This window comes from Lytechinus variegatus, chromosome 8, assembly GCF_018143015.1.
Source record: "Lytechinus variegatus isolate NC3 chromosome 8, Lvar_3.0, whole genome shotgun sequence".
In the NCBI taxonomy this organism is placed as follows: domain Eukaryota; kingdom Metazoa; phylum Echinodermata; class Echinoidea; order Temnopleuroida; family Toxopneustidae; genus Lytechinus; species Lytechinus variegatus.
This window is the reverse complement of record NC_054747.1, coordinates 12,651,465-12,678,383: the sequence shown is the minus strand read 5'-3', so window position 1 is coordinate 12,678,383 and position 26,919 is coordinate 12,651,465. Positions and strand designations below refer to the sequence as shown.

The window sequence follows — 26,919 nt, the reverse complement described above, 5'->3', positions numbered from 1 at the left end:
CATGTTGCCTTCACTCACAAAGGCCGTTAGCGTGCACTGCACATCGCCTAACCACACAAAGGCCGTTAGCACGCACTGCACGTCGCCTTCCCGCAGAAAGGCCGTTAGCACGCACTGCACGTTGGTGTGTAGTGAACAGCGCATGCTAACGGCCTTTGTGCGGGAAGGCGACGGTTTGTATTTTCAAGTCGGTACCCCGTTCCTCCCACCCTCCCTCCCTCTGCTAAATTTTGTCTAAGATGTAGGATTAGGGTTACGGTTGCAATGGGGTTTTATGTTAGGTTTAGGGTAGGGTATAATGTTAAATCCAACATTGATCATTTGATTAGTGTATGAAATTTAGAGCGGAGCATTTTTCACCAAAGCAAACGTCATGGAACCACTCTATCCCTCCCTCCCTCCCTTAGTCCTTCCCTCCTCCCCTCAGTACCCCCCTCTCGGTCTCTCCCTCCCTCCTATCCCCCTCACCCTCAGTACCCCTCCCTTCTTCCCGCACTACACTTATTCTCCATTACCTGGTGTTCTTCTCTGCATCTATCATCATCCTTCAAGATATCCGCTTGTCTCTTCAGATACGTTTCCATCCTCATTCCAAGCTCACGGCGACGCTCCAGCTCCAACTCAAGCTGTCAAGGACACAACAAAAAGTAGGTTGGAACAAGTCCTCCATTTACATGTTGCCTAATACATGTGTACATAACACAAATGTGCATTATCACGAGAGACCTACTTGTATGTTACTGTAATACTTTTTAGGATCATCTGTCACATGAACCAATTTCCTGGTGAAAATTATCGCAAATATGATTTGTTTTGATTTACATGATTTGATTGAATTAATTCAATCGTGGTATCAAAATAGTCGTCGATCAGCCAATTGCTGTTTTACAGAGAGGCCGTGTATAGAATCAAACAACACAAAGAGCACAAATAGTAAACAAAGAGTAGAGTAAAACAAAATCAATGTAACGAAACCAAAAGAAAGACAAAAATTTGATGGGGGGGGGACAACAATAGCAAAAAATGAGGTAAAAAGGAGGAAAAAGATTAAACTTTTTCAACTTCAGATTCAAAGATCAAGGATTTACCTCTGCATTTTTAGAGTCATATGCAGCGAGATCAGCCTCGGTAGCGAGGGCAGCCTTGCCCTTTAGGTTCAGCTTCGCTACCCATAATCCTTTGAGTGACTGGGCTTGGTTTGCTAGTTGCTGATAGAGGGCCTTAGCCTGGAAAACAAAAGACAGAATGAGACATATCAAACAATCACTCGCATTACTTTTTTTGCCTCATTCGACAACCATCAAACCTGCATTATTTTACAAATTTCTGTGCCACAATTCAACCACCATCAAACCAGTTTAATACTATACCTCATCTTTCTGTCTGCCGAGTTCACTGGTCACATGACGCGATTGCCTTGAGAGGTGGTCGTAGAAGTCGGTGGTTGTGAATCCCTCGAGGTCGACCTGTTTGTCGTAGTCCCAGAAGTCATCGCTCTTAACTTGGATGGCTTCAACTATGGAAGACAGACGATGAAGAATAATGGTAGAATTTTATGACCTATTAAGTTACTCAAATACACTGTATACAAAAGAAAAATACTCATTCTATATCATTCTATATCAATCTACTACATGTATACCCATTATTATCACAATCCACAGTTCTCTCACTCGCCACTTACATGTAGATCTAAATACGTTTCCTTTTCTTATTTCAAAACAAATCTCTTTTCCATTTGTTCTCATATCCTCAACTCAGGTCGGCACCAAATAAATGCTATGATATCTTCCATTCACTGTTTATAACTGTCTTGTATTTATAATTTTCCAACACCATTTCCGCATTTGTTCACAACCATCCTTCCTTCCTTCATTCCTTTCCTCCCTTTCCAAAATTGTTTGTTCTTTCATTATTCATCTTCTTTCTACTCATTTTCAAATTAATTTCTTTCCTTCTCTGCCACATACCATTAAAAAAATATTTTAAATATCTTTCTTTACCATTTACATGTACATGTACTTTCCATTTGTTCTTCTGCTTCCACGTATCTCCCTCCCCTCGCTCTCTCATTCTATCTCCTTCATCTTCTTACCTGGTACACCAGCCCCTTCTTCCATCTCCATATTCTGTCCTTCGAGAGCTCGGTGGTATTTCTTGGTATGGTGGACCGTGGATCCCTTTGAGGCGAGATCGTCAAAGTTATTCTGTGCTGTCAGGTTGCGGAACTTTGGCCTGACGTACCGCTGCTTGTTCCAGCCGTACTTGCGGAACAACATCTGGAGAGTAAAAATAAAGAATTGGTTTTCATCATCTGTAGTAAAAATAAACCTAATTATGAAAGCCACATGTATGACAGATTTGGAATTCCTGAGGTGTCAAATGAAAGACTGCGATTGGTTAACAAGACATTTGAAACTTTAAATAAATACTTTTTTTATTACTATTTGATCAGCATCAAGATCAACATTGCTAACATTGTCATCATTGTCCCCATCATCATCATCATCATCATCGTCATTATCGTCATCATCATCGCCATCATCATCATCATAATCATCATCATCGTCATCATCATCATCACATTCATCATCATCAAGATCACAATCATCATCATCATCATCAAAATCATCATCATCATTATCATCAATGTCATCATAATCATTATCACCATCATCAACATCACCATCACCATCATCATCATCATCATCAAGATCACAATCATCATCATCATCACAATCACCATTACCATCATCATCATCATCCTCATCATCACCATCATCATCATCATCATCATCACAATCATCATCATCATCATCATCATCAAAATCACAATCATCATTAAAATCATCACTGTCATCAATGTCACCTTCATCATCATCACACTCATCATTATCACCATCAATACCATCATCATCATCATCATATCCGCACACCCTGTATGATGAGATCAATTATAAGAATGAAAGTTGTTCTAGTTCTTACCAGAGCAATGATAAGTAGGATGGACAGAACAACAGAGAGTCCTAGAACCAAACCGATGGTGATCCAGTCCGGTGCCAGAAGGATACCGGACTCCAAGGCGATACCATTCTGGATGATGTACCTCGGTGTGGACGGGAAGAACGGTCCCTCCTCGGAACACTGGGCGTTCTCCGCCATGACACGGATGTACTGGGTAATATAAGAGAATGAAAATTTTTTCAATACCTTTCATCCAAACTCATTAAAAATATATATAACACAAGTACAGGCCCTGTCTTACAAAGAGTGGTAATCGATCCGATCAGCCGCAACTATGGAGAGCCAGCAAAGTCCATATCTACAATGTAAACTGCATATTTGTTCAAAATGCTAACTACATGTACATTGTAGATGTATACTTATACATTCATCATTGCCATGGCAATTCATTAGTGTGCTACTTCTTTGTTTACAAAGCACATTTATGTCACAATCGGCTATCCATAGTTAAACCACAACTTTAAACCAGAGTTTAAATTGAATTTGACTTCAGAATACGGGCCATGGTAAACATAATTTAGCACGGGCATTTGAATAATTCCACACATTTGTTATTTTTGAAACAGTACAAATGCCGTCAACTAAGCACAGAGCTGCCAACCTGAACAAGAACATTTCAGTATTTTCAAGGCTGAAAATCAGTATTTTTGTGAGGAAATTAGTATTTTCACAGGAATACCATAGGACTACACATAAACTGAAACTTAAGAAATCAGTATTTTGCATGAAACCATCAGTATTCTTCTCTATTTTCAGTACTAAATACGGAAAATCAGTGCTACTTGGCAGCTCTGTAAGCACTTGTTAGCACTCGACTAAGCACGTGTTAGAACTGTTACAAAGACATCATATGCGTTTACATACGAATAATGCACGTAAGCACGTGCAGGCAGGGCCAAATAATGAACGATGTGCGAGAAGAGCCAATGCAGACCTCGGTGCGGTATATCCATTTGGCGAGTCGAGCACAGAGTTCATTATTTAGGTCCTCTATGCACAAGAATGCGTGCATTGTTTGTTTTATACAACTCCCCATGTTACTGAGTTGCCCCAAATGCTATATTTTATCTAAATTCTAGATAATTCTAGATAATTCCAGACCTTGCACTATCCTGCACACTGACGTCAGAGTGCAGGATAGTACTTTTGGATGCAATAGTGCAATTCGCTGAATATCATGTGATCCAATTTGGACCAATCAGATTACAGGTATCATTTTTACCAATTCCCTCGATGAAGTGCACTATTTTTCACTATCAACTCACCATCTTCTTGGCTGTATTGTTATTGAGTGTGAAAACGTAGACACCAGGGTCGACAAACTGATAGGCGAAGAGAGTCGTGCTCGTCAGGACCTGACTCTGCTGCTCGGCCAACTCTCTAAAACCACCGTAGTCAAACTTCTCATTGGTGTTATAAAGATTCTCCCTAAACATGAAAGTAATCATTCATACAATAGCATTACCCTATGTTGCTACAATATCATGAGTAAGCATACTTATTATACTCAATCAAACATAAAAATTATTTACCAAGCTAATGATTATGGAAAGAAAATAGAAAACACATCATCATAACATATTTGTACTTGAAAAAAAAAAATGACAAAAAAAACATTGACCACTGAATTCATCATTTCTCAATAGAGTTTGTACAGGAATCATCCATTTCCAGTAGGCAACGGGATAACAAAGAAGTTGATAATCAATGAAATTCATAACACATCATCAATTTTCATAAAATGCAAGTTCACAGTCAGGTGAAAAGGCAAAATATTCTATAATGTGAACCCTAATCCAGAGCCATCTTATCCTCATACCTTTTTTTCTATTTCATTTGTACTGACACATTTAACGAGTTCGTATTTTTCAAAATCTATAACTTGCTCTTTATACCTTGTACTCATTATCATGGTCAAATAAATAAAGATGTGGTGGGCGCCCGAACCTTACAAATCTCAATCAAATGAAGCCATGCCAAGAAATCTACATGACTCAATCTTGTCCCAAAGTTTCCCAATTTCTTGCTACTCTCTCATCAAATAAAATCAACTACAAAATTGATAAGTAGATATTTGAAGGACCAAACATACCTATCATAAACTGGATAATTGTTATTATCCACGGTGAACAGCATGGTTTCTCCATATCTCAAACACACCGTTGGGTTGGTGATACCGGTATACGTTCCACCGGACGGGTCTTCAACCGACGCCATCAGCCGGCGACGCCCGTCCAACCTAGTAGCGTTGAATCCCAAGTCGACCGATCGTCGTCGACGGGAGACGTTGTTATCGGAATCGTTGCTGGCAACGACGACGACGCTATCCTTGGAGTTGTCCTGAAGAAGGTTGGAAACGTCCTCTGCATTAGGATCATAAGCCCCGGTAAAGCCACCATCTAAAAAAAAAATAATGATACATTATATGAAACCTTTCAACGATAATATAAGGGATACATATATCCACCTCATTAGGTGTTCGAGATGGTCTTATATTCAGGGGTGTGAGTGGTCACAAATAAAAAGATCTGACAAAAAAGCTGAAGAGTGTTGAAAAAATCTGAAATACAAATTAATGTAGAAAGAGATCCCATACTTTTGTACAGAGGAAAGCCAAAAATAAGCTTAAAATTAAGCTGGAAAAAAAAATCTGAAATCGGTTAAAAATCTAACTCTCATGCGCCCCTGAATATTACAGCTCTACAGCTTGGATTGATCAGGCACCCAATTGATTCAAATCCTGGTGTAAAATATGGAAATCTATTCAATAAAACACATTTTTAGTTCATACTTTTCACAACCTAACTGTTCTGGGGCATAGGCACTATAATCTAGTCATACAATAATGGCATGCACCTTTGGGGGGTGGGGGATTTACCAAAATTAAAGATTAATTGACTCATTCATTCAGTGATGCAGCAGGGATTTGAACCCAGCACCTTGTAGTGCAAAGTTGGGGGACTTATCCATAGAACCACAACCCTGCCACAAAGAACATGCATGTCTTTGATACATTCAAGGACATACATAAGCTGGAAGAACAGTTTTCGGAACTGGAGTGGCAACCCTGGTAAAATCATTGTTCTGTACTGACCGAAAGTGACGATGAGGTTGATCTTCTGCGTGTGACCGTCCAGAGCGGTACACTGGTCCGTGGTCAGAGAGTTACGGGAGTTGATGATCCGAGACAGGGAATCAGCTGCAAACGTCGTCTGGGAAGAAACGATATCAAGAATATCAGATTAATCTCTTGTTAACTCAAACACACAATCAAAATCTGCAGTCCAAGTATCTCTTTCCCTACTTGAAACCAGTGACCTCTGTACAAAGGTTATGGTTAAAGGAAGAATTCTTAAGTCAGCAATTACATAATCTAATTTTGAGCATAAGAAAAAGAGACGGAGGCATTTAAAGCATATACGAACCAATAGCGCCATCTCAAGTCCTCTATTACTCATACCTGACCAGTTTCCTGACCCATATTGCTAGTGTAGTCTAGTAATATAGACCCACTTGAATGATAAAATGCTTATTATCTACTCAATACATTTATACCGCAATTAATCATGTCACCAAGAAGCAACACAATTACTTTTCCTCTCAAAACATACAAATACAATTATAGGTCAATTTATTCTCTGTAGTATTAGTAGATACATTTATCTGTATGAACAAAAATATTTTAAAACTATGTATTTGTAACACACAGTCAATGAGAGACCGCACACAATTCACTCCCCATTTAAGAAGATTAAAGAAAATAGATGCGCTCTTGGGTGGCGTAACACGTATATGTAAGTGACTGATCGTATGTGTAATCTCACAATTCGTTGCACTGTGTGGTCAGTGCAATCAATTACAAAATTTGGTCTACGATTGATCGCTAAGCTCTGTGTCATGGACACCAGGGGGGTGTTTCACAAAGATTTAAGTATGACTTAGAGTCGCACTTAAATGTCTAGTTGCACGCAGTATAAAAGGCATGACAGCATTGGTCAGATCATGCCAAGAGGACGCGCACTACTGCGTATTGATCAATAAGATTGCGCGTTGCATATCATGTACGCGTCGACATTTAAGTGCGACCTAAGTCATACTTAAATTTTTGTGAAACACCCGCCCTTTGTGGAACTGAAAACTTTATGGCCCGTATTTTGAAGTCAGGTTTAACTTAGGCCATGGTCTAACTCTGTGCTAAAATTATGGGAAGCTAAAAGAGTCAAATTTTTTTATTAAGTTGTATATTTCTCATATTTACTGTGCTCTTTCCCGATTCTTCAATGGTGACGACAATCATCTATTTATACTTCTTAGACAATTATGAATGGTTTGAGAGCCAAATGAGCTGAAATATGATATCTCTACTGTTAATGATTTATGTAACAATTGGCTATCAATACTTAAACCACAACTTTAAACCCGAGCTTAAGTTAAACCAGATTTCAGAAAACGGGCCCATGAGACTAAGTACAGAGAAAGACGGTTTTACCTCATTTCCGTTCTCATCTGTGATCCTGATGTAGGCTGGGTCGGAGCAGACCAAAGTGATGCGGTTCTCCTGAGCGACCTGGCATTCTCGGTTACAGACTTCCTCTAGATCTTCAGTTTGGCATTGACAGTCGTTGGGGTTTCCCCTGACGAAACCAATATAGTCCTCAGGGGTTTGACATTGCTGCAGGAGGATTGATTAGTGTGCAGATAGTAAATAATATTCCATGTAAAAATTCCTATTTGTAATGTTATATCACATAATATAACATGATTGGATGCATATATATTGCATTTGACATTTCCCCTGATGAAACCAATATAGTCCTCAGGGGTTTGACATTGCTGGAGAAGAAGGATTGATTATTGATTCTATTATCAAATCAGACCTTCATTTTTGAGGAGCAAGATCGCGCTGGCACTCCTATTTTTCATTTTCCTGTTAGTTTTCGACTAGATCCAAATAATTTCAAGGAATTATGGAAAACAGACGGCCATTTCATGGATTTAAAAGATGTAAAGTGTGATATTCTAGCAATTTTTTTTCAAGCAGAAGCGCAATTTTTGTAAACGTAATGCCCAGGCCTAGTTTCACCACAGATTAATTAATACATGTAGCTACACAGCTATTGCATTTACAATTTAAAAAATATTTACGATTTACAATCATGTATGTATTGCATTGCATTGCAAGTAGGAGAGTGATACTTAGGAGAGTGATTCTGAGGAGCTCAATTGAGCTCCTCGAAAAAACAAGGAGAGCGATTTATTAATCTCCACAAAATTATAAGCGTGAAGGACTGTCAAATAATATAGCGTAATTTCATGGATTTTGCATTTGACAGTGACAGTCATTGGGGATCATCACAGTTGGTTTTGGTAGATGTCCTCATAACATTGATCATTGAATGTCTCTTAGTGCAATACACTACGGTAACCATTATCATGACCATATTCATCATCATCACTACCTACACCACCTTCATTATCATCATCAATTTCATCATATTCATCATCATCATCATCATCATCATCACCACCACCACCACCACCACCACCATCACCATCACCATCACCATCATCATCATCATCATATTCATCATATTCATCATATTCATCATCATCACCATCATCATCATCATCATCTTCATGATCATCATCATCATCTTCATCACCATCATCATAATCATCATCATCATCATCATCATCATCATCATCATCATCATCATCATCATCACCATCATCATCATCATTATCATCATCATCATCATCACCATCATCATCATCATCATCATCATCATCATCATCATCATCATCATCATCATCATCATCATCATCATCATCATCATCATCATCATCATCATCATCATCATCATCATCATCATCTTCATCACCATCATCACCATCATCATCATCATCATCATCAACATCATCATCATCAACATCACCACCACCATCATCATCATCATCATCATCATCACCACCACCACCACCACCACCATCATCACCATAATCCCACTCATCATCAATATCACCATCATCATTACCACCACCACCAATAACTTTCGTGGTTACTACGCACAGGCCACAGACTCACCTCATTCATACAGTAATCTTCCCACTCTGACTCCGTCCAGCACTGTCCCTGCTGGTTCCTGTAGGTTCCCTCATCGCATTGCTCATAGACCGTCTTGGTGCAGGTCTCCGTGTTCCCGTCGGCCCTCAGGGAATATCCATGCTGACAGATGCACTGACGGTCAGTGAACTGAAGAGGCGGAAAGTAACATTTTTTTTTAGTTTATTCAAAAGTTTGGAAACAGCTGACGGTTGAGAGATTCATCTGTCACAAAGGTCTTGTTGGAAGGCTTTATTGCTCCGATTTTAGGGTCTTTTAATCTGCCTAATTTAATTATTCATTTACTTACAATGATAAAATCAACCATGTAATGCTTTGTAACTCAGTGCGAGGCTTTTTCTTTCATAACAATGGTAAACATAGTATGAATGTGAAGAATCTATAATTTTTGAAGATGAGTGGTAAATAGATCTATACTGTGGACTCATAGGGTGTTAAAAGAAACTGGTCTACAATTGAAATCACATGTAAGTCCAACAATCAAGGGTATATGTTATTAAATGCAATATCGAACTTGATTTGCATTCAGTTACAACTTATCCCTTTTGCAATCGCCAAAAATGCTTGTTTTTGAAAGTTACACTGGATTTGAAATTAAAAATTAGTTTCTTGTAGTGCCCTGTAGCAATAATTCTGAGCCTGAACACTGTCATCCCTGGTTAACGGTAAAGAAAGTATATGTATACCTGGAATTCCTGATTGGCGCCGTTGCAAGTACACTCCGAAGACCCAACAGCTCCTTCCGTCGTAGCCTGACTACCGCAATGGAAGCAACCCTGCTGACCGGTCAGATGGTTGAAGTGATCCACCCCACAGACCAGGCAATCCGATGCCGCCACGGCGTACTCCGCGCTCCGGAACGTCCCGACTGGACACGGCGAGGCCGCCGACGAACCCTCGGGGCAGTAGTACCCCACGGGACAGGGGAAGGAGTTGGTGTAGTTCACGCCGTGCATCGTGGTGTTGTCGAGCGGGTAGTCGGTGGTGGCGCCCTCCAGGCAGACCACGCCCGCCTCGCAGATGGTGCAGTTGGCACGGTCGGGCATGTTGCCATAGTAACCGGCCGGGCAGACCTCGCAGGTGTTTTCGAAGGTGCTTCGTCTGGAGCCTTCCTTCTCCCGATAACCAAGTGGACAGATGACGGGCGTAATTGAACCTGATGAATGAGGTTAATTAAAGAATAGAATCATTTGTAAAATATGTACATCATATGATTAGAAGCATTTGTGAGCCAAGCTCGATGTGCACCTAACAAATGGGCTTAGTATGTACATGTACATATTCAGACAATTCAGCTGATAGCCATAAACACTTGCCTATTTTAAATGATACATTTTTTCTGCTTAATTCATTAAAATCATATACATGAAGGATCAGCAATTAACATCAATAATTATACGCATGTATTTTTTTGCTAACTTGAAGGAAAACCTCAGTTACTTGACTTTTTTCAATAATTCCATTTGATCCTAGTTTTTATTTTTTATTTTACAATTATGAACATAAATATCATTTTGCTCATCGTTTCATACTGTGTACAAGGAATAACAATACAATGAACAGTAAAGCCATGCAGTTTTGTTCAACAAATAATTAGAAAATATTTCTGTAAAATTAAAAGTGAGAGTACAGGCAATTCTTTAAAATGTGCTGAACTTGAAATTCGGCGACACTTTTCCCATTTCTGTGTACATATCAATGAAAATAATAAACATATCCAAACACGGCTTTTCAAATAAGGTACATTGTCCTTGTCCATTATAGACCTTACAACAGAAACAACAACACACACAGTGAGTGACGGAATGTAAAAACTGAGTAAATTAATTTCATGAAATTAAAATCAGTGTGAGGGCCAGTGTAACATTATAAAAATAGTGATGACCAACAATCAGGATTTGGAAATGGATCAAATAGTGGTACATTTTTTTCATTTTAGGTTCCTCAAAGGTTTATTTATCAGTGATTTACAATGTGTTCTGTCATTTACAATGTGGAAACATGCAACTCACTACATAAATATATTTCTTAATCAGTATTTGGCTGAAAAAAAAAATCATGTGAACATGCACAGACATAGGCTGAACATATTGGCCCGTATTCTCAAGTCAGGTTTAACTTAGACCACGGTCTCACTCTGTGCTGAAATTATGGGGAGCCAAAATTTCAAAAATTCTGTTTATATTGTACACATGTATTTCTTGTTTTACTATGTTGTTTCCTTTGGCTTTCATAATGAAGAATAATACTTCAGTTATCATTCCCAGGCAATTTGGGTGTTATATGAGTTAAAATAATGAATGTGTACTCTGGTAGGGATTTGTGCTCCAATTGGCTTTCCATAGTCAAACCACAACCAGAGTTTACTTTAAACCCGAGTTCAGAATACGGGCCATAATATCCATCCATAAAAAGAAGTAAACATTATTCATAATTCTTTAAGAAATGAGTACAAATGGTGCAAAGAACACTCAGTCTAATGCTTGACTGAGTGGAAAAATTGAATGCATGACATTGATAAACTAATGAAATTGGTAAGGTGCATAAAATATTTGATTATTCAGCCTTTTCCTCTTCATATAGGGAATACTTACATAATGTTGTATACACTTCAAGAGTGAAGAAAAAAATATTAGAAATCAAGCTAAAAAACTGTTCTGTATCAAAGTTTAGCCCCCCCCCCCCAAATAAGCAAGAGTAAATTAAAACCTCACAGTGAATTGGACTTTCCAAACATCAATTTATTTATAAAAGAGTAGTAATATGGATCAGAAATTGTTTCTACACGTAGATTACATTTAGTTTCATGATCTTTTGAAAGCAATCAATACAATTTTATCTGTAATTATTGAACAATTATTAATTTAAAATAAGTGCCCCATTTCATGAAACATTTTATCAATAATTGTTGCCAAGAATTGATCGATCACAAATTTGTTCTATACCAATGAAAATGCATCATTTCAGTGACTTTGTAAAAAAAAAACTGTCACTTGTCATTAGGTGGTTTCAAATCACATTCCGATCACTTTTTTAGGCTAAGCATCGCCCCAAAACATACCCTTCGGGATAAGTTCCTGAAGTTACGAGCATGCGCAGTATGGTCTAATAAGTAAGCGGGGCGCGAGATTCAAAATCACTAGCTCAGCCGCCACCAAATGCGCCCGCGCCCAAATACATGCTAGGCTAAAAGTTCCCGTAAATTGCTTTCACATTGCCAAAATACCTGCGACCTTGGAAAAATCCCCGCGAAAGTTCTTGTAATTTTGACAAGTACCTACTATTTAGTGGGTATTTTCTTTCGGGGAGATTACGTGTAATTTGCTTTCACATTGCTAATATTACCTGGCATTTTCTGATCGGGTACATTTCCCAATCAGAAAATACCTGGAACTGCTGAACTTCGAGGTGGTCTGAAACCAACTATTGTTACAGACTGGCTCTCAAACAATCAAATTGCATCATTTCAGTAGCTTACAACCAAAACTTGTATTTTGTCATTGAAAATAAGCTTTGTGAAACAGGGTGAACGGGATGATATAATATATTATAATTGCAAACTTTGACAAATCTGTTCTCAACCAATCAAACTGCATCATTTTTCAGTAGCTTCTAACTAAATCCTGTAACTTTTAATTTTCCATTATCACAAATTTGTTTCAAAGAATCAAACTGCATCATTTCAGTAGCTTATAACTTAATAGTCACTAATTGCGATTGGCAACATAGACTCACCAGGGCAGGGTCCGGTATCATTCAGGTAGCCACATTCTTCGCCGCAGTAGTGACCGGCTGGACACTGGACGGGGTAAGGTGACCGCACTGGACAGTAGTACCCGGCTGGACACTTCTCTTGCGTCATAGAGCGGTTACAGTAATAACCTGCAAAGCAAGGATATAAAATATATTGTTACATAAAAGGAATCTTTGCTGTTGTTTTTTAATTTTCTAGTAACATTATATCACTGAATAAATGAATATGAGAGAGTCATTGGCCAACCTACATCTACATGTATGTGCTCTTCTGATGTACGGTATATTTTTTTTTTCTAAACACGTGCACGCCAAGTTACCAACAATGCCTATAGCATTTCCATTTATTTGAATGTACATGTAGGATAAAAGAGGATTGTTGATTAAATGCCTTGCTCACGGGCATAGGCCGGGGATCAAACCCCAGACTTTTTATGTATAGCAGGGGCCTTAGACCAATCGGCCACGGCACCTTATGATAATGATAAAATAAAATATTGATATAGCGCCATCTATCTATTACCATGACTCTGGCTCAACCTAGGCTTTTCCAGCGCTAATTGTGTTCAAGGAATTAATCTTGGTAGTTGCTCATTTAACTCACCTTGTCCAATGGGATATTTTTTTGTTGAAGGAAAACAAACCATTTTGTACTTTGCAGTTTGAATGTGATTACATAATTGCACACAATTTTATTCATTGTAAGTGCTTGAGCCGAATAGGAAAAGTGTGATGATAATGATAATACTATACCTGGTTGGCAATCTCTCTGAGCCCAAGAACCTTCGGGACAGAACTGTCCTTCATCGCATTCAATCTCGTAGATGTTAGCCGTGTCGTTGGGGCAGTAGAACCCTGGTGGGCATATGAAACAGTCCAACTCATCTGCAACAGGGAAAATAGACGTATTAGACATAAACTCTGTCACTCGCCACAACAGAAAATAATACCTTCACAGAACTGAACAGAAGTGACGCAGTCAAGCTAAGAATGGACAAGCACACAAACTTGCTAGGGTGCCCAAGCCTTTCTTATCTCAGCTTTGTTTTCTCAGACTCGGACTCTTTCTCTTTTCTTCATCAAATTGCATGGTCTTTGCATACAGGCTTCGCTGTCCAGTCGAACCTGGCCAACTTTGACTATACAAAATCTTGTCATGTCAATAGGGATGTGCCTTAAACAAAATTTTGATATCTTGGAAACAGTTTAAGAATCCTACCTTCAGCGCCGAGGAGACTCCTGTAAGTTCCTGGTGGACATGGCATGGGTTCGTCTGTGGCTGTAGGACAGTAGTGCCCTAGAGGACATGGCACCTTGGTGTAGTTTGTCAAAGCTGAAGAGAACAAGTAATGAATGCATATCATATCAGTCATGTGCATGTTCATTGTCATGCAAAACAGAAAGTGGACTAAATAAATGAAAAAAAAATGAAATAATGTAAATCCATATTTTATTGTTCGAAATAGACATGAAATGAAATACTCCAAAATTTACTTTGCCAAATTGAACGTGGGCCCGGCAGCTGCTGTGCAGCGCCAGATCGATGAGGCTCTATCCCTTTAATTGTTGAACGCCAAACAGGGTAGCAGCAACTCCCATCTTTTAACGTCTTTTGGTCTGATGCAGTCGGGGTTTGAACCCGACCTCCCGGTTGTGAGACGGAGGCTCTACCAACTGAGCCAACACACTGGTGCATCATAAGATGTTTTTATATCAAAAGTCTGGGCACTTCGGCCAGGTTTCCTTCGCTGTAAAGCATTTTTAAAAGAGAATAGTCTTCATTTATTCACTTTTTGTTTCATGCCTTCTTATCTTGTTGTTTCCAAATTTTATTTGCTATATCCACATTTTAATACAGTATGCAAATACATTCACAGTGTCATTATACATGTACTTCTTGATGGCAATAATGATAATAAGCACCAAAATAGCACCATCTATATAAAAAAATCTATTCAAAGGCGTCTCATCATTACATTAGCAGGAATTCATTATTGCCTAAGATCTTTTCTAGTTTGTTTTCAAGAGAGATGCAACAAATAGCCTTGATGAAAAAAAGAGGTCTGAAATAAGCTAATATGACCCACTTCATACATGGAAAAGGTGGAGGAAAATATGTTGATGTAAGTCTGAATTCAGAACTAAGTCTGGAATGTGTCTACAAGTGTTATGATTTTTTCTACAGGAAATTTGTTACATGTCTTTTTCAAACGAAGGAGAACACACCAAATTGTCGAGAAATCAATTAATTTATGGATGTACATTCATATCAAGAAATTTTTTTAATAAACAAGCATTTCATATGTTGAGGTTGCTGGCCGTTTATAGTTGCGATTGGATCACTTGCAACTCTTGGTAAGACGGGGCACAGAATTCTATGTAGACATATCTTCTCACCTGGTTCGTTACACCAAAAGCCAGCAGGACACGGTTGACAGGTACTGCTGTTAGTTGCCCCAGATTCTGAAGAATAGGTGGTGTTGGGACAGGGTGTACGGTCTGCGTCGAACTCACAGTAGTATCCCGGCGTGCACGGTTGCGGCAGGACGTTGTCCACGGAGCAGATGTATCCCGCAGGGCACAGCTGGCATTCCAGGACGCTCATGGCGCCCTCGTAGGCTATGACCTTGCCAGGCTCGCAGGCCGATACATTTGCGGCACCTGTGTTGGGGGATGTTAAAGAGATGGGTGAGTGGGAGTGTATTTGTGATAAGATATTGTGGAGACGAGGCTGCCCTACTTTAACAAAAAAGTAAGCAGGTATTATTGTATCCTGTGAAAGAGCAGAATATACATGTACCTGTTATTTATATAGTTGCCAATTCACTATCTGACTGTGTAATCCACAATATCTCATTATAGGATTAGTATTCTTCTGTGCAATTTGGCCTGGACAAAGTATTTACTTTGTGAAATGTTGAAAATCCTTTGTCACAGTAAAGCAGGAGGGAATCGCACACAAAGGGAATCTTTGTCCTTGAAAGGGGACCTCTTCAATTCTGCTACATGTATGTGCATTACTCAAGATATCATAAATTTGGTAAAAATTGTAATATGAAAAAAAGGAATAGGCCCATATCATTTATCTTTCGTATCATCCTTAAATGACATATTGTCGAAGAATGAACATTACCTTCTTCGCAGTAGAAACCGAAGGGACAGATTTCTCCAACAGTTGGGTCGCTACCATCGGGTGTGGGAGTGTCAGATCCACTGTAGCACAGATATCCTGCAGAGCATGGCCCAGCGATGCGTCCGCCAAGACAGTATGATCCTAAAACACAGAGAAAATAATAATAAAAAATAATAGAAACACCACCCCCCCAAGCATAAACTCTTTGTCTCATCCAGTCCAAATAATAGAAGCAGGCATCTCGAAAAAAAAACAACAACATAAAAAGTACTATGTGGAAATACATTATAGTCAATTTAATCAATCAATTTTTTTTCGCTAAAGCTTGGTTCACATCTTTGCGTTTTAAGCTGTGTATCACTGCTTTAGCTGGAAACATCAACATACAGCCTATCACATGTACATGTACATGAACCACACAGCAAAACAATTGGTTGCACTAACATTTTGCCTACAAGTTCATCGGAGCTCGTACAAAATTGCAAATAGGAAAGTGAGATAAAGCAAGCTAAAGCGAGGCATATTGATGTAAAAATGAGCAGCACTGCTATTTGGCCTATGGGTGAGCTGCATGCCTTGCTCGTTGTTGCTTGTCCTTACACACTCTTTCTCGCATTTGTTCGTATGAGGTTTGGATGCATTCAGTTGTATTCAATTGCGGATGTTTGAAAATGTTTCAACTTCCGAGCTAGAACACAAGGCATCTTCGTCAATCCGTGTATTGACCTTGTATTAGCTTGCTTCATTGAGTTGTGTTGTGTTTGTCTGTGTTCAGGCAATTCGCAGCTGAACGCAAGCCCTAAACACAAAAGTATGAGCCAGGTTTAAGCTTTGTGTTCCAGGGGAACAGGTCATTTATCTCACCCGTAGGGCAATACTGGCATTCATCGGCTGCAGCCAGGTGCGTCACGTTGTCCATGGTGTACGTTCCGTTGGGGCAGTTGATGGGTGCTGGTGAGCCTTCGGGGCAGTAGGTGTAGGGGCTGCATGGCTCAGGGTGGCTGGTATTCTGCAGACAGTAGTACCGCTCAGGGCAGACCAGACAGTCGATAGATCTTGTGTTTGGTTGGTAGGTACCTGGAGGTGGAGGATAACAAATGAAAATCACTATTCTATTGTTCGAGACAGAAAACTTCCTACGTTGCTCTATCCCTTAAATTGTCGAAAACCAAACAGGGTAGCAGCAACCCCCTTCTATTATCATCTTTAGGTCTGATGTAACCGGGGCTTTAATTTCTGACCTCTCGGTTGAAAGGCAGACATTTTTTTTAACCAACTGAGCATGTCAAAGTTCAGATATCAAAGGTCAACCAATCCTTCGTAGCATCATAATGAATGTGGACTTCAATGTTCAGGATAACTTATATTCTGAAGACAGAACAGGTAGTGAGTAAGAACACAGTGAAAGAATTCAGAGGCATATATAAAGGGACAGGCTACCAAACGAAAATACAAATTTTGCATTTTTTTGAAGGGGGGGAGGGGGAAGGGGGGGCGTGTCCTTCTGATTTCACTGTATGTAGTTTCATGTATGGTAATTTTAGATACAGTGGAAAATGATTTTAAAAAACACCCAGTCCAACTGAGGAAAGGCTAATTAATGACCCCCCATCAAGAATGGACGATTTGGTTACTTACCAGGTTCACACGGATAGGGCGTGGCTGTATCATTCAAACAAAAGTGACCAGCTGGGCACTCAAACTCGCTTGGGCGATTGTCATACACCTCGGCGTCGCTGGGGCAGTAATACCCTTCGCGGCACCAGCCTGTCGGGGACGATAGGCCGCTGGTTCCACAGAACTTGCCCGAGGTACATGGAAGGCAGTCGCTGATGTTTTGACCGCCGCGGGTTGGGTTGAAAGTACCGGGCGGACAGAGAGCCTCAGATGTCACACCTGTGGAGTAAGGGATATTGTTTTAAAGAATGAGAGTAATAATACTACTAATAATAATCATGCTAATAATAATAATAATAATAATAACATTAATAATATCAATGTTTGACCTCACATGACCTTTGACCTTGATCATGTGACCTGAAACTTGCAAAGGCTACACCTCTCTATCATCAGTATCTGAGCTCTCTACAACAAATAACAGCAGAATGAAACTGAGTTCAGCCAAAGTACTTTAGGTTTCAAAGAATAAATTCCCGCCAGGTTTCCATTTGCCTCACCTGGGTTGAGTTCAGCAAAATGTGGATCAAAATCTTGCTGAAGGAACCTGACATGGCTGGGATTCAAACCCACGAACCTCTGTTTCAACATCCGGAGACTGATCCACTGGGCCTTCACCCACCACTGCACAAAACTCCATTACAATGCAATGCCTCGTCGCAAACCAAACTGGAATACCTTCAATCAAGGTATGTATTTCTAACATTTTCATGAAAAATACAACTGTATTCTTGCTCAGGTGTTTCATCAGGATCTTACCATTTTACTGGAATGGACATGGGCAAGGTGATATCATGCCGGACTGATTCAATTTGCTCTGAGCCAATCAGATGCGAGCATTTCAGTAGCTTATAACAGTTGACCGTGAAAAAAGGGAATGAAACTTACCTTCTTCACAGTAAGCTCCTGTGGGGCAAGGTCCATTGATGCCATCGTCTGGAGCCGACTCCATCGCTCCGGAGATACAGAGGAAACCGGCTTCACAGAACCCTGAGGGCCAGGCGAGACCGGTCTCGTTGCAGTGCATGCCGGCAAAGCAAGCCTGGCATTGGCTCTCGTTGGATAGACCAGTGATGTTACTGAAGGTACCTGGAGAGGGGGAGAGAGAGAGATACGAGTCATTATTGTATATATGATGATCATCACCAATATCATCATCATATCATTGTAATCATCATCACCATTAACATCATCATCATCACCATCATCATCATCATCATCACCATCATCACCATCAACGTCATCATCGTCATCACCATCAACGTCGTCATCATCATCATCATCACCATCAACATCATCATCATCATTAACAACATCATCATCATCATCATCATTATCAACAACATTACCACAATCATCATCATAATCCCCACAACTATTGTGACCGTCAACATCATCATTATTTCCATCAACACCACTATCATGATTATCGTCATCATCACTATCAACACCATTATTGTCATAATCATCATTAATAGCATTATCATCAACACCATCTTGGCCATCACCATCATCTCCAGAGTTATCATACTAATCTTCCTCCTCAGAATCTATATCATCCTCCTCCTCATCATCATCATCACCACCACCACCATCATCATCATCATCATCCTTCTTCTCCTCCTCCTCTTCCTCATCATCCTCCTCCTCCTCCTCATCATCATCCTCATCCGCATCATCACCATCACCACCATCATCACTAGCACAATAATCATCATCATCTTCACCATCATGAAGGCGTACCAAGTGGGCATGGTGTTCCATTATCTCTGGTCTCTGGTAGACAGTAATACCCTTCAGGACATGGTAAGGTGAAGTTCATGCCAGTCTCTGGACAGCTTGTTCCTGTTGGATTTACCAGAACAAAACCATGAACTTCAGACAACATTTGGCAAGGAAAGCAAGGGGTAATTAAAGCATGTACAAGTAATCACCTGCAGTTCCGTGCCGACAAATGTTTGCTGGGAAATCATACAGATATAGCCCCCAAAATGTAGGGCATTTGTTTATGTTTGAATCTATAGATACAGATAATAATAATAATTGGCATTTATATAGCGCTTTATCAATCTACGACTGTTCAAGGCGCTTCACAATTATTATTACCCGGTCACTGGATTCATAGCATTCCAAGCAGCCTGTTAGGCGCAAACTTGCTAAACCTACCACAATGACGGTTGTTTCCTACCGGTACCCAAATAGCACCTGGGTGAGAGTGGCAAAGTGTGGATTGACGCCTTGCCAAAGGGCGCTAGGCCATGGTGGGATTCGAACACACGACCCTCTGATTACAAGGCGAGAGTCAGAACTGCTACACCACGGCGCATCCACCGTTATCTTTCCACTGTATCTTTAGATACAGAAAAACTTTTGTTTTGCTACTACACCCATGACCATCATTGGATGTTGGGTGCTCTCTATAACAACACTTTTATCATCATTATTACTACTACTACTACTATTATCATAAACGTTCCTGCTTGAAGAGGCCAAATTGTTTCCAAATCGTTGTGATGTCATCAGTCTTGCAAGCATGATTTTTTTTTTCCCAGATGAAAATTTTACTTTGCACAAAAATCGTGTGGAGTTTATCATTATTTCTGATATAATCAAGCAGACTTGTATTGTGAAAATGATTAGAAAATAAAGATGATCTAAATAAAAAAATAAAATATGAACTCCAACAACATGGCTCTACTCAGAGTTTTATTTCTGTCATTTTGCTGTTATACTTCTTAATGAAACATCCCCTAGGCCCAATTGTTTCCAAATCGTTGTGATGTAACCAGTCTTGCAAGCATGATTTTTTTTTCCCAGATGAAAATTTTACTTTGCACAAAAATCACTTGGAGTTTATCATTATTTCGAAACTGAATCAAGCAGACTTGTATTGTGAAAATGATTAGATATAAAGACAATCTAAAAAAATATGAAAATATGAACTCCAACAACATGGCTTTACTCAGAGTTTTAATTCTGTCATTCGGCTGTTATACTTGTTGATGACACATCCCCTAGTCCACAACTATTCCACTTTTAAAACCTGTTTTTTTTCCAAGTCTCACCTTCTGGGCAGAGGAGGCATTCTCCGTGGTTGACGGACGGAGCGTAGGTTCCCTGATCGCATCGCCTTTCTTTCGTTGCGCCCGCCTCGCAGTAATGGCCTTGAGGACAGGTGTACCCGATGGCAATGTCCCCAGGAGTTGGTGTGTCCGAGCCACCGGTGCAGATATAGCCAGCATCACAGGGCAGTGTTACACCTGATACAGCAAAAGGAAGAAGAATACAAGAATTTGTTTTATCATCCTAAAAAAATATGGGAAGTTTGGACCCTTCTGATGAGGAGGTGCAACCAACCTTTGTATCAATAACATCTTTAGCAGCCATCTCTCTTTAGAAACTGCACGCTATAGTGACCACTTAAACTAATTCCCATAAAGTCAGATAGTGTGTATAAGAACCTGTCTATAGCAGCCACCTGTCTATAGTGTCAACTAAAACAGATTCCCATGGAGTCAGATTGTGTGTAAGAACCTGTCTATAGCAGCCACCTGTCTATAAAAGCCACATTTTGGATGATTACTGAAGACAGGTTTCACTATACAAGTATTTTCTGCTTGTCTCAAGTTTTGGTAAAAGATTCAATAATTCAAATGATATTAGACTATCATTTTCGCATTAGAATTGCCAGTTACAGTATGCAGGTTGGCCTGCATAGAATAGAGCTTGCATACATATATGTTGTCTAGCGACTTTAAGGGACCACAAATGTTGTCAAAGACACTATTTGCCATTGTAATTCTGCTAACCTGATGAAGTGCAACTTGGCGAACTGGATTTCATGAAACATATTTTCAGTGGATTTTACTGATAAATTTACCATCACACACGAGCATTTCAATAGCTTATAACAGTAGCATAACTATAAGAAATGTGACTCACCATTGCTAGAGCTGTTTGCAGTGCAGTACCTTCCCGGGTCACATGGTGCACAGTCCGTTACGTTCTCATTGGTCGTACCGCTAGAGATCGTTCCGGCTGGACAGGGTGTAGGCTTGTAGCTACCAGAGGGACAGTAGTTACCCTCTGGACAGGGGTTGGGGGTAGGGTTGTCCTCACCAGCCAAGCAGTAGTAGCTGGAGGAACAAAGAAAAAAATAGAGTGAGATCAAAGTGCCGTGCTCTCCGTCTTTCGTGAACATCGACAGCTGGATAGAGGTACAACACACTCTTTTGAGGCCAAAAAGGGTACTCCTAAAGGTCAAAAGGTCAGGCCCACACAAAGTTACACTTTTTCTTTTGCGTGTGTATGAAACATATTGGAGAAAATAACCACAGTAATATTTTACAAAAGATACACTAAGTAAAAAAAGCAAAATGAAGACAAAGCAAACATATGCTAGAAGACTTATAGAATAAGAATCTGAAAATTCAAAAAAAGAAATATTGATTATCATTATTCATATATTGTGTGCACGCTATGGTGCTTCTTCTTTTCAGTGCTTCATAGTATTCATAAACATTGTTATTAAATATAAAACATCTTCCATGAGATTGAATCGAGACCACCTACCCCGGGTAGCACTCGTCCTCAGGGGCACTCAGACCAGGCGTCTGGCAGAAGAACCCTGCGAGACACTCAGTACACCAAGAATCATTGACAGCGTTGGTCAGGTTGTTGTAGGTCCCTGATGGGCAAGGGAACTGGTTAGCCCTCTTGGTTCCCGCTGGACAGTAGTAGCCGGCTGGACAGGAAGCGTTGGACAGGTCACTGACAGCATACAGGGTGTTGTCACAGAAGTAGCCTATGAAAGAAGAATGATCACTTGGAAAATTAGATACCTTGTGGTAAGTTGGCTAAAAACACAATGCACCAAGCAAAAGGTGTTACTGAGAAATAATGGTCTCTTGCATGACAGCAGTAGTTACATGTATCCTGATAGGTGCAATCCTGGCAGAAAAAGAACCATATACTGTTCAAATAATATTATTAGGTTATATTTCTTACTAATGCCCTCACTTTAATGCATTAATTTTTGTTTCAACTCCCTGTAGTATCAAATAACCTCCTTCACAAGTGAGGCAAGAGTCTTTCCAATTTCATTCTTATATGTAAATGTTCCATTCTGGCAGTTCACAAGAACTAGACCATGATCCAAAATTATTATGAGGTCTATATTTCTTATTAGCGCACTTGCTGATATTATTTTCATTCTAAAGCCCTGAAGTATCCACTAACCTTCTTCACAAGTGAGGCAAGAGTCTTTGCCCATCTCATCCTGGTATGTTCCGTCCTGACAGCGGGTCGGTGTTGCGAGATTAGCCACACAGTAGTGACCGGTCGGACACAGGTAGTCTCCTGGCGTTGGAGTAACTTGACCGGGTGGACAATAGTATTCTGCCATGAACAAAAAGGGTTAAAGTTTTAAAATTTTAAAGCGTAATCAAGAAGCCATAGTAAACATCAGATTTTTTAGGTTCAGAGTGGTTTAAATAATCTGAGTTATGCAGATCTACATCTTCTTTCATCTTTTGAACAAGATGGAGATACATGTAAGCAATGATGTTGATTGACAACTTGCCAAAAGCAAAGAAAGAACTACTAGACTCACTGCTTATTTAAACTATTTCATGAAAGTTGCAATTTACCAGACAATTATCATGATAAGAACAGTCAGCCAACTGTGTTTCTTAGTCAATCAAAACCACAGAAAGAAGTCAGATCAGGGCTCCATAACACAAAGATTAGCGATCAATCGCTAAATGAACTGACCAATCAATATCAATGTTACACGCGCATTAGGTTTGAAATACTGACCATGGACCAATCAGTGCGGTTCTTTCATATTTGCAATTCATCGCAAACCTTTGTGTTACGGAGACCTGATAACTTTTCAGGCGACAAATCCTGATGATAAACATTCCTGATTCCACGTTCTCGAGGCAATGGAATTAGAAAATTCAGTAGTCAAAAGGTTGTTACTTACGGGCAGCACATTCTCCACTGGTCGTACTTGCGCCCGTCTCATTACAGTAAAACCCTCCTTGACAAGGCAGGCAGTCCGCAAACTCGTCCTGGTTCAACGATGGATTGTACGTCCCGTTAGAGCAGGGCGTCGGAAGACTGCTTCCCTCGGGACAGTAATGACCAACCGTACAGTCCTCCTGGCGAGGGTCGGACGATCCCGACGGACAGTAGTAGCCAGGGTCGCAGGAGTTGGTAGGGTGGGCCAGGCCGGCCAGGTCGCAGTATTGGCCTGCTGTGCAGGGTTCAGGAGCTCCGGAGCCGCGGGGGCAGAAGTACCCTGGCTGACATTCTCCTCCATTGGTAGATGGCTGAACAAGTAAAGAAAAAGATGTTATAGACAGTGACTGTTGGAATCTCCGCAACTAGGTTTTTATGAAAGGCTTACTTCTCTCTCCCTAAAGTCAGAACCATCCCTGGGTAGAATCTTGAACACTTTTTTGATTGCATTTTCTATCTTGTTAGGGCCTGTGATAAGGCAACTATATTACATGTCCATGTTTTGGCACTCTGCAAAATTCTGGGAAGCGTTTCACAAACAGTTTTGTCAGTGATTTTTACCGACTTATTTGCTCTCGGCCAATCAGAAACAAGGATTTCAATAGCTTTTAACATCACTCACCTGGCTCTCATTAGCTCCGCCGCTGCAGTACCAGCCCTCGTCGCATTCATCGGTAGGATGGGAGTTACCATAGCCAGCGCAATACCATCCAGGCAAGCAGTCAACGCATGCCGCTTGGCTATGCTGTATGGTCAGGTTGTTAAAGGTACCCGGTGGGCATGGATAGGCGTAAGGATCGGGGGTGTTCAGCTCACAGTAGTATCCTAGAAGAGGCAAAACAGAAAAGAAAAAAATTTCATTGCCATTTGTGAACATGATCAAAACTGCAAATATGTAATATCATGAATATTCACCTACATCTGTATTATTCTAGAAGAAGTAAAACAGACAAGAAAAAGGTCAAGGTGATTCGTTTGTTGTTCAGGGATTTCGGATTCCGGTGACCCGGGTTCAATTCCCACCTAATACACTTGTGCCATTCTCATTACCAGGTCCCTCGGAGAAGACCTGTAGCCTTTGGTGCTCTGGTCGCTTGCTTACAGGAGTTTATGAAATCATGCTGTCTCAATAATCAGGTAAAGATTCACCACTACTACCAAGTCATGCATTGATTTAAACAAAAAGGTAATGTTAAACAACCCTCATATCCTATCTCAGATCTACATGTACATGTACCAACCTGAACAAGAACATTTCTGTACTTTTAAGGCTGAAAATCAGTATTTTGATGGGGAAATCAGTATATTCCAAGAAATACCACAGGACAACACAGAGAACTGAAACTTTAGAACTCAGTATTTGCATGAAACCATCAGTATTCTTCTCATTTTTCAGTACTATATACAGAAACACCGTACTACTTGGCAGCTCTGCTCTATCCCTTACCTGATGGACATTCATTGGCTTGGTAATCTGTTGTGTTGCCATAGCAGTAGTATCCTACAGGACAATCTTCGCACTCCCATGCACCCGGCAGGTCGTTGTACGTTCCCGCAGGACATCCTGAGATTTGGGGGAAAAACAGAGAAGAATAAGTTATAAGACGAATGAAGCGCGAATGACAGTTTGGTTAGAGCCTGTCTATGGCTTTGGTAAGCTGACCATCTCTTGAATGTAAGTTCATCATTCCTTCACTCTTTTTCTTGCCACTCATTTTTGTCTCCTTCTGGACGGAAGATCTGCTTTATTCTTGTCATGATATATAATGATATTGATTTAATTCATATTCAATTATATTGATTTAAATTTGACATGCATGTTCATTTATATTTGAATCACTTATTGAATATGTACATCATTTATTCAATGTTGAATTTTGTTCATGCTTTTATTTAAATTGAATTAATTTATTTTTGTACTTATTTGTATTATGTTGAAGAATGAAAAATAAATTAAATTGAATTGAATTTATTGGGTAACAACAGATTAATCATATACACATTGGAAAAGGGTCCCTTGTGACAAGAATGACCTAGAGTAGAGACCTACATCAGTAATAAAGTTTGAAAGACTGGCAAACAGAATCTTAAACTCTCTAAGACACCTTCTTTTGGTTATTGTGATCCTCCCTTGCAGAAGTGGCCCTCTGAACAGATATGACCAGTGATTAGTTGAACAGAGTCACTAGAAACCTTTACTCTCAAAGACACTTATCTTCAGGATTGTCAAATCCTTCAACACAGAAGTGACCCTGAGGACAGATATGACTAATTATCAGATGAACAGAGTCACAAGAATCCTAAGATAATCAGATTTTTCCATGCAGAAGTGCCCCCAAAGAAAGGCATGGCAAATAATTACTATGAACCGATTCACTAATATTCTGAAACTCTCAAAGGCACTTACCTTCAGGATATTCTGATCCTTCCACGCAGAAGTGGCCCTCCGGACAGATATGACCGATGATTGGGTGGACAGTATCCGTGGGACACTGACTGTCATTGAGGTAAAGTGGATTGGGCCTGTCGGATCCAGAGACACAATAGTATCCCCTAGCACACAAGGCAGTCGGTGAGGTCAGGTTCACCCCCTGGCAGTATGAGCCTGATGGGTACAACAACAAACAACAAAATTATATGTTTCATTCAAGCAGAAGATATATTTTCATCAATGAAGAGATGATTGAATGAAAATTACACAGTAATGGTACAGAGGAAAAGTACTGGTCAGCAAAGGTCTAATAGTTATCTTGATTGTGTAAAGAAGGCATTTATATCTTGAGAATCTAAATTTGTTATGGACAAAAATGGTCAAACGAACAGGACAATAATCAAACAGCACATTTACAGAAACTTTTCCAAAGCTCATGGAAAGGGAGAAGAAACAGGATATTGTGTCATAACATCTATGGTGTTCACGCTTTCAAGAGGAGTTATCTTTCTTCTGATTTAGAGATCGTGAAGAGCATTCCTGAGCAGGGCATTGGTTCAACAAACATGGTGATACAATAAGCCCTGTCATAGAACATAATTCTTGGGCCTATTTCATAAAACTTGTAACAAGTCTTTGTGAAATGTGACCTTGTTCTCTGGATTACCAAAGATTCATACCTGGTGGGTGTTTCATAAAGCTGTTCGTAAGATAAGAGCAACTTTAAGAACGACTGGTGATCCTTTCTTTTGG

The 26,919-nt window shown here is 39.9% G+C and overlaps 1 protein-coding gene across 1 annotated transcript in view; it reads right to left on the bottom strand.

Annotated features, from left to right (window-relative positions):
- LOC121420662 overlaps positions 1-26,919 on the bottom strand; it is a 187,285-nt gene that overhangs the window by 45,497 nt on the left and 114,869 nt on the right. Inside the window, exons 93-120 of the mRNA XM_041615325.1 lie at positions 26,143-26,340; positions 25,183-25,299; positions 24,358-24,560; positions 23,698-24,046; positions 22,950-23,108; positions 22,284-22,515; positions 21,654-21,847; positions 20,777-20,971; positions 19,455-19,556; positions 18,600-18,800; positions 17,673-17,930; positions 16,899-17,111; positions 16,035-16,175; positions 15,299-15,562; positions 14,121-14,234; positions 13,655-13,786; positions 12,884-13,030; positions 9,835-10,304; positions 9,110-9,277; positions 7,514-7,696; positions 6,119-6,236; positions 5,117-5,423; positions 4,290-4,452; positions 2,986-3,174; positions 2,096-2,279; positions 1,371-1,516; positions 1,089-1,226; positions 516-626 (exon numbers count right to left, since the gene is read on the bottom strand). Coding sequence (XP_041471259.1) covers positions 516-626; positions 1,089-1,226; positions 1,371-1,516; positions 2,096-2,279; positions 2,986-3,174; positions 4,290-4,452; positions 5,117-5,423; positions 6,119-6,236; positions 7,514-7,696; positions 9,110-9,277; positions 9,835-10,304; positions 12,884-13,030; positions 13,655-13,786; positions 14,121-14,234; positions 15,299-15,562; positions 16,035-16,175; positions 16,899-17,111; positions 17,673-17,930; positions 18,600-18,800; positions 19,455-19,556; positions 20,777-20,971; positions 21,654-21,847; positions 22,284-22,515; positions 22,950-23,108; positions 23,698-24,046; positions 24,358-24,560; positions 25,183-25,299; positions 26,143-26,340 — 5,396 coding nt within the window. The remainder of the gene's footprint in view (positions 1-515; positions 627-1,088; positions 1,227-1,370; positions 1,517-2,095; positions 2,280-2,985; positions 3,175-4,289; positions 4,453-5,116; positions 5,424-6,118; positions 6,237-7,513; positions 7,697-9,109; positions 9,278-9,834; positions 10,305-12,883; positions 13,031-13,654; positions 13,787-14,120; positions 14,235-15,298; positions 15,563-16,034; positions 16,176-16,898; positions 17,112-17,672; positions 17,931-18,599; positions 18,801-19,454; positions 19,557-20,776; positions 20,972-21,653; positions 21,848-22,283; positions 22,516-22,949; positions 23,109-23,697; positions 24,047-24,357; positions 24,561-25,182; positions 25,300-26,142; positions 26,341-26,919) is intronic.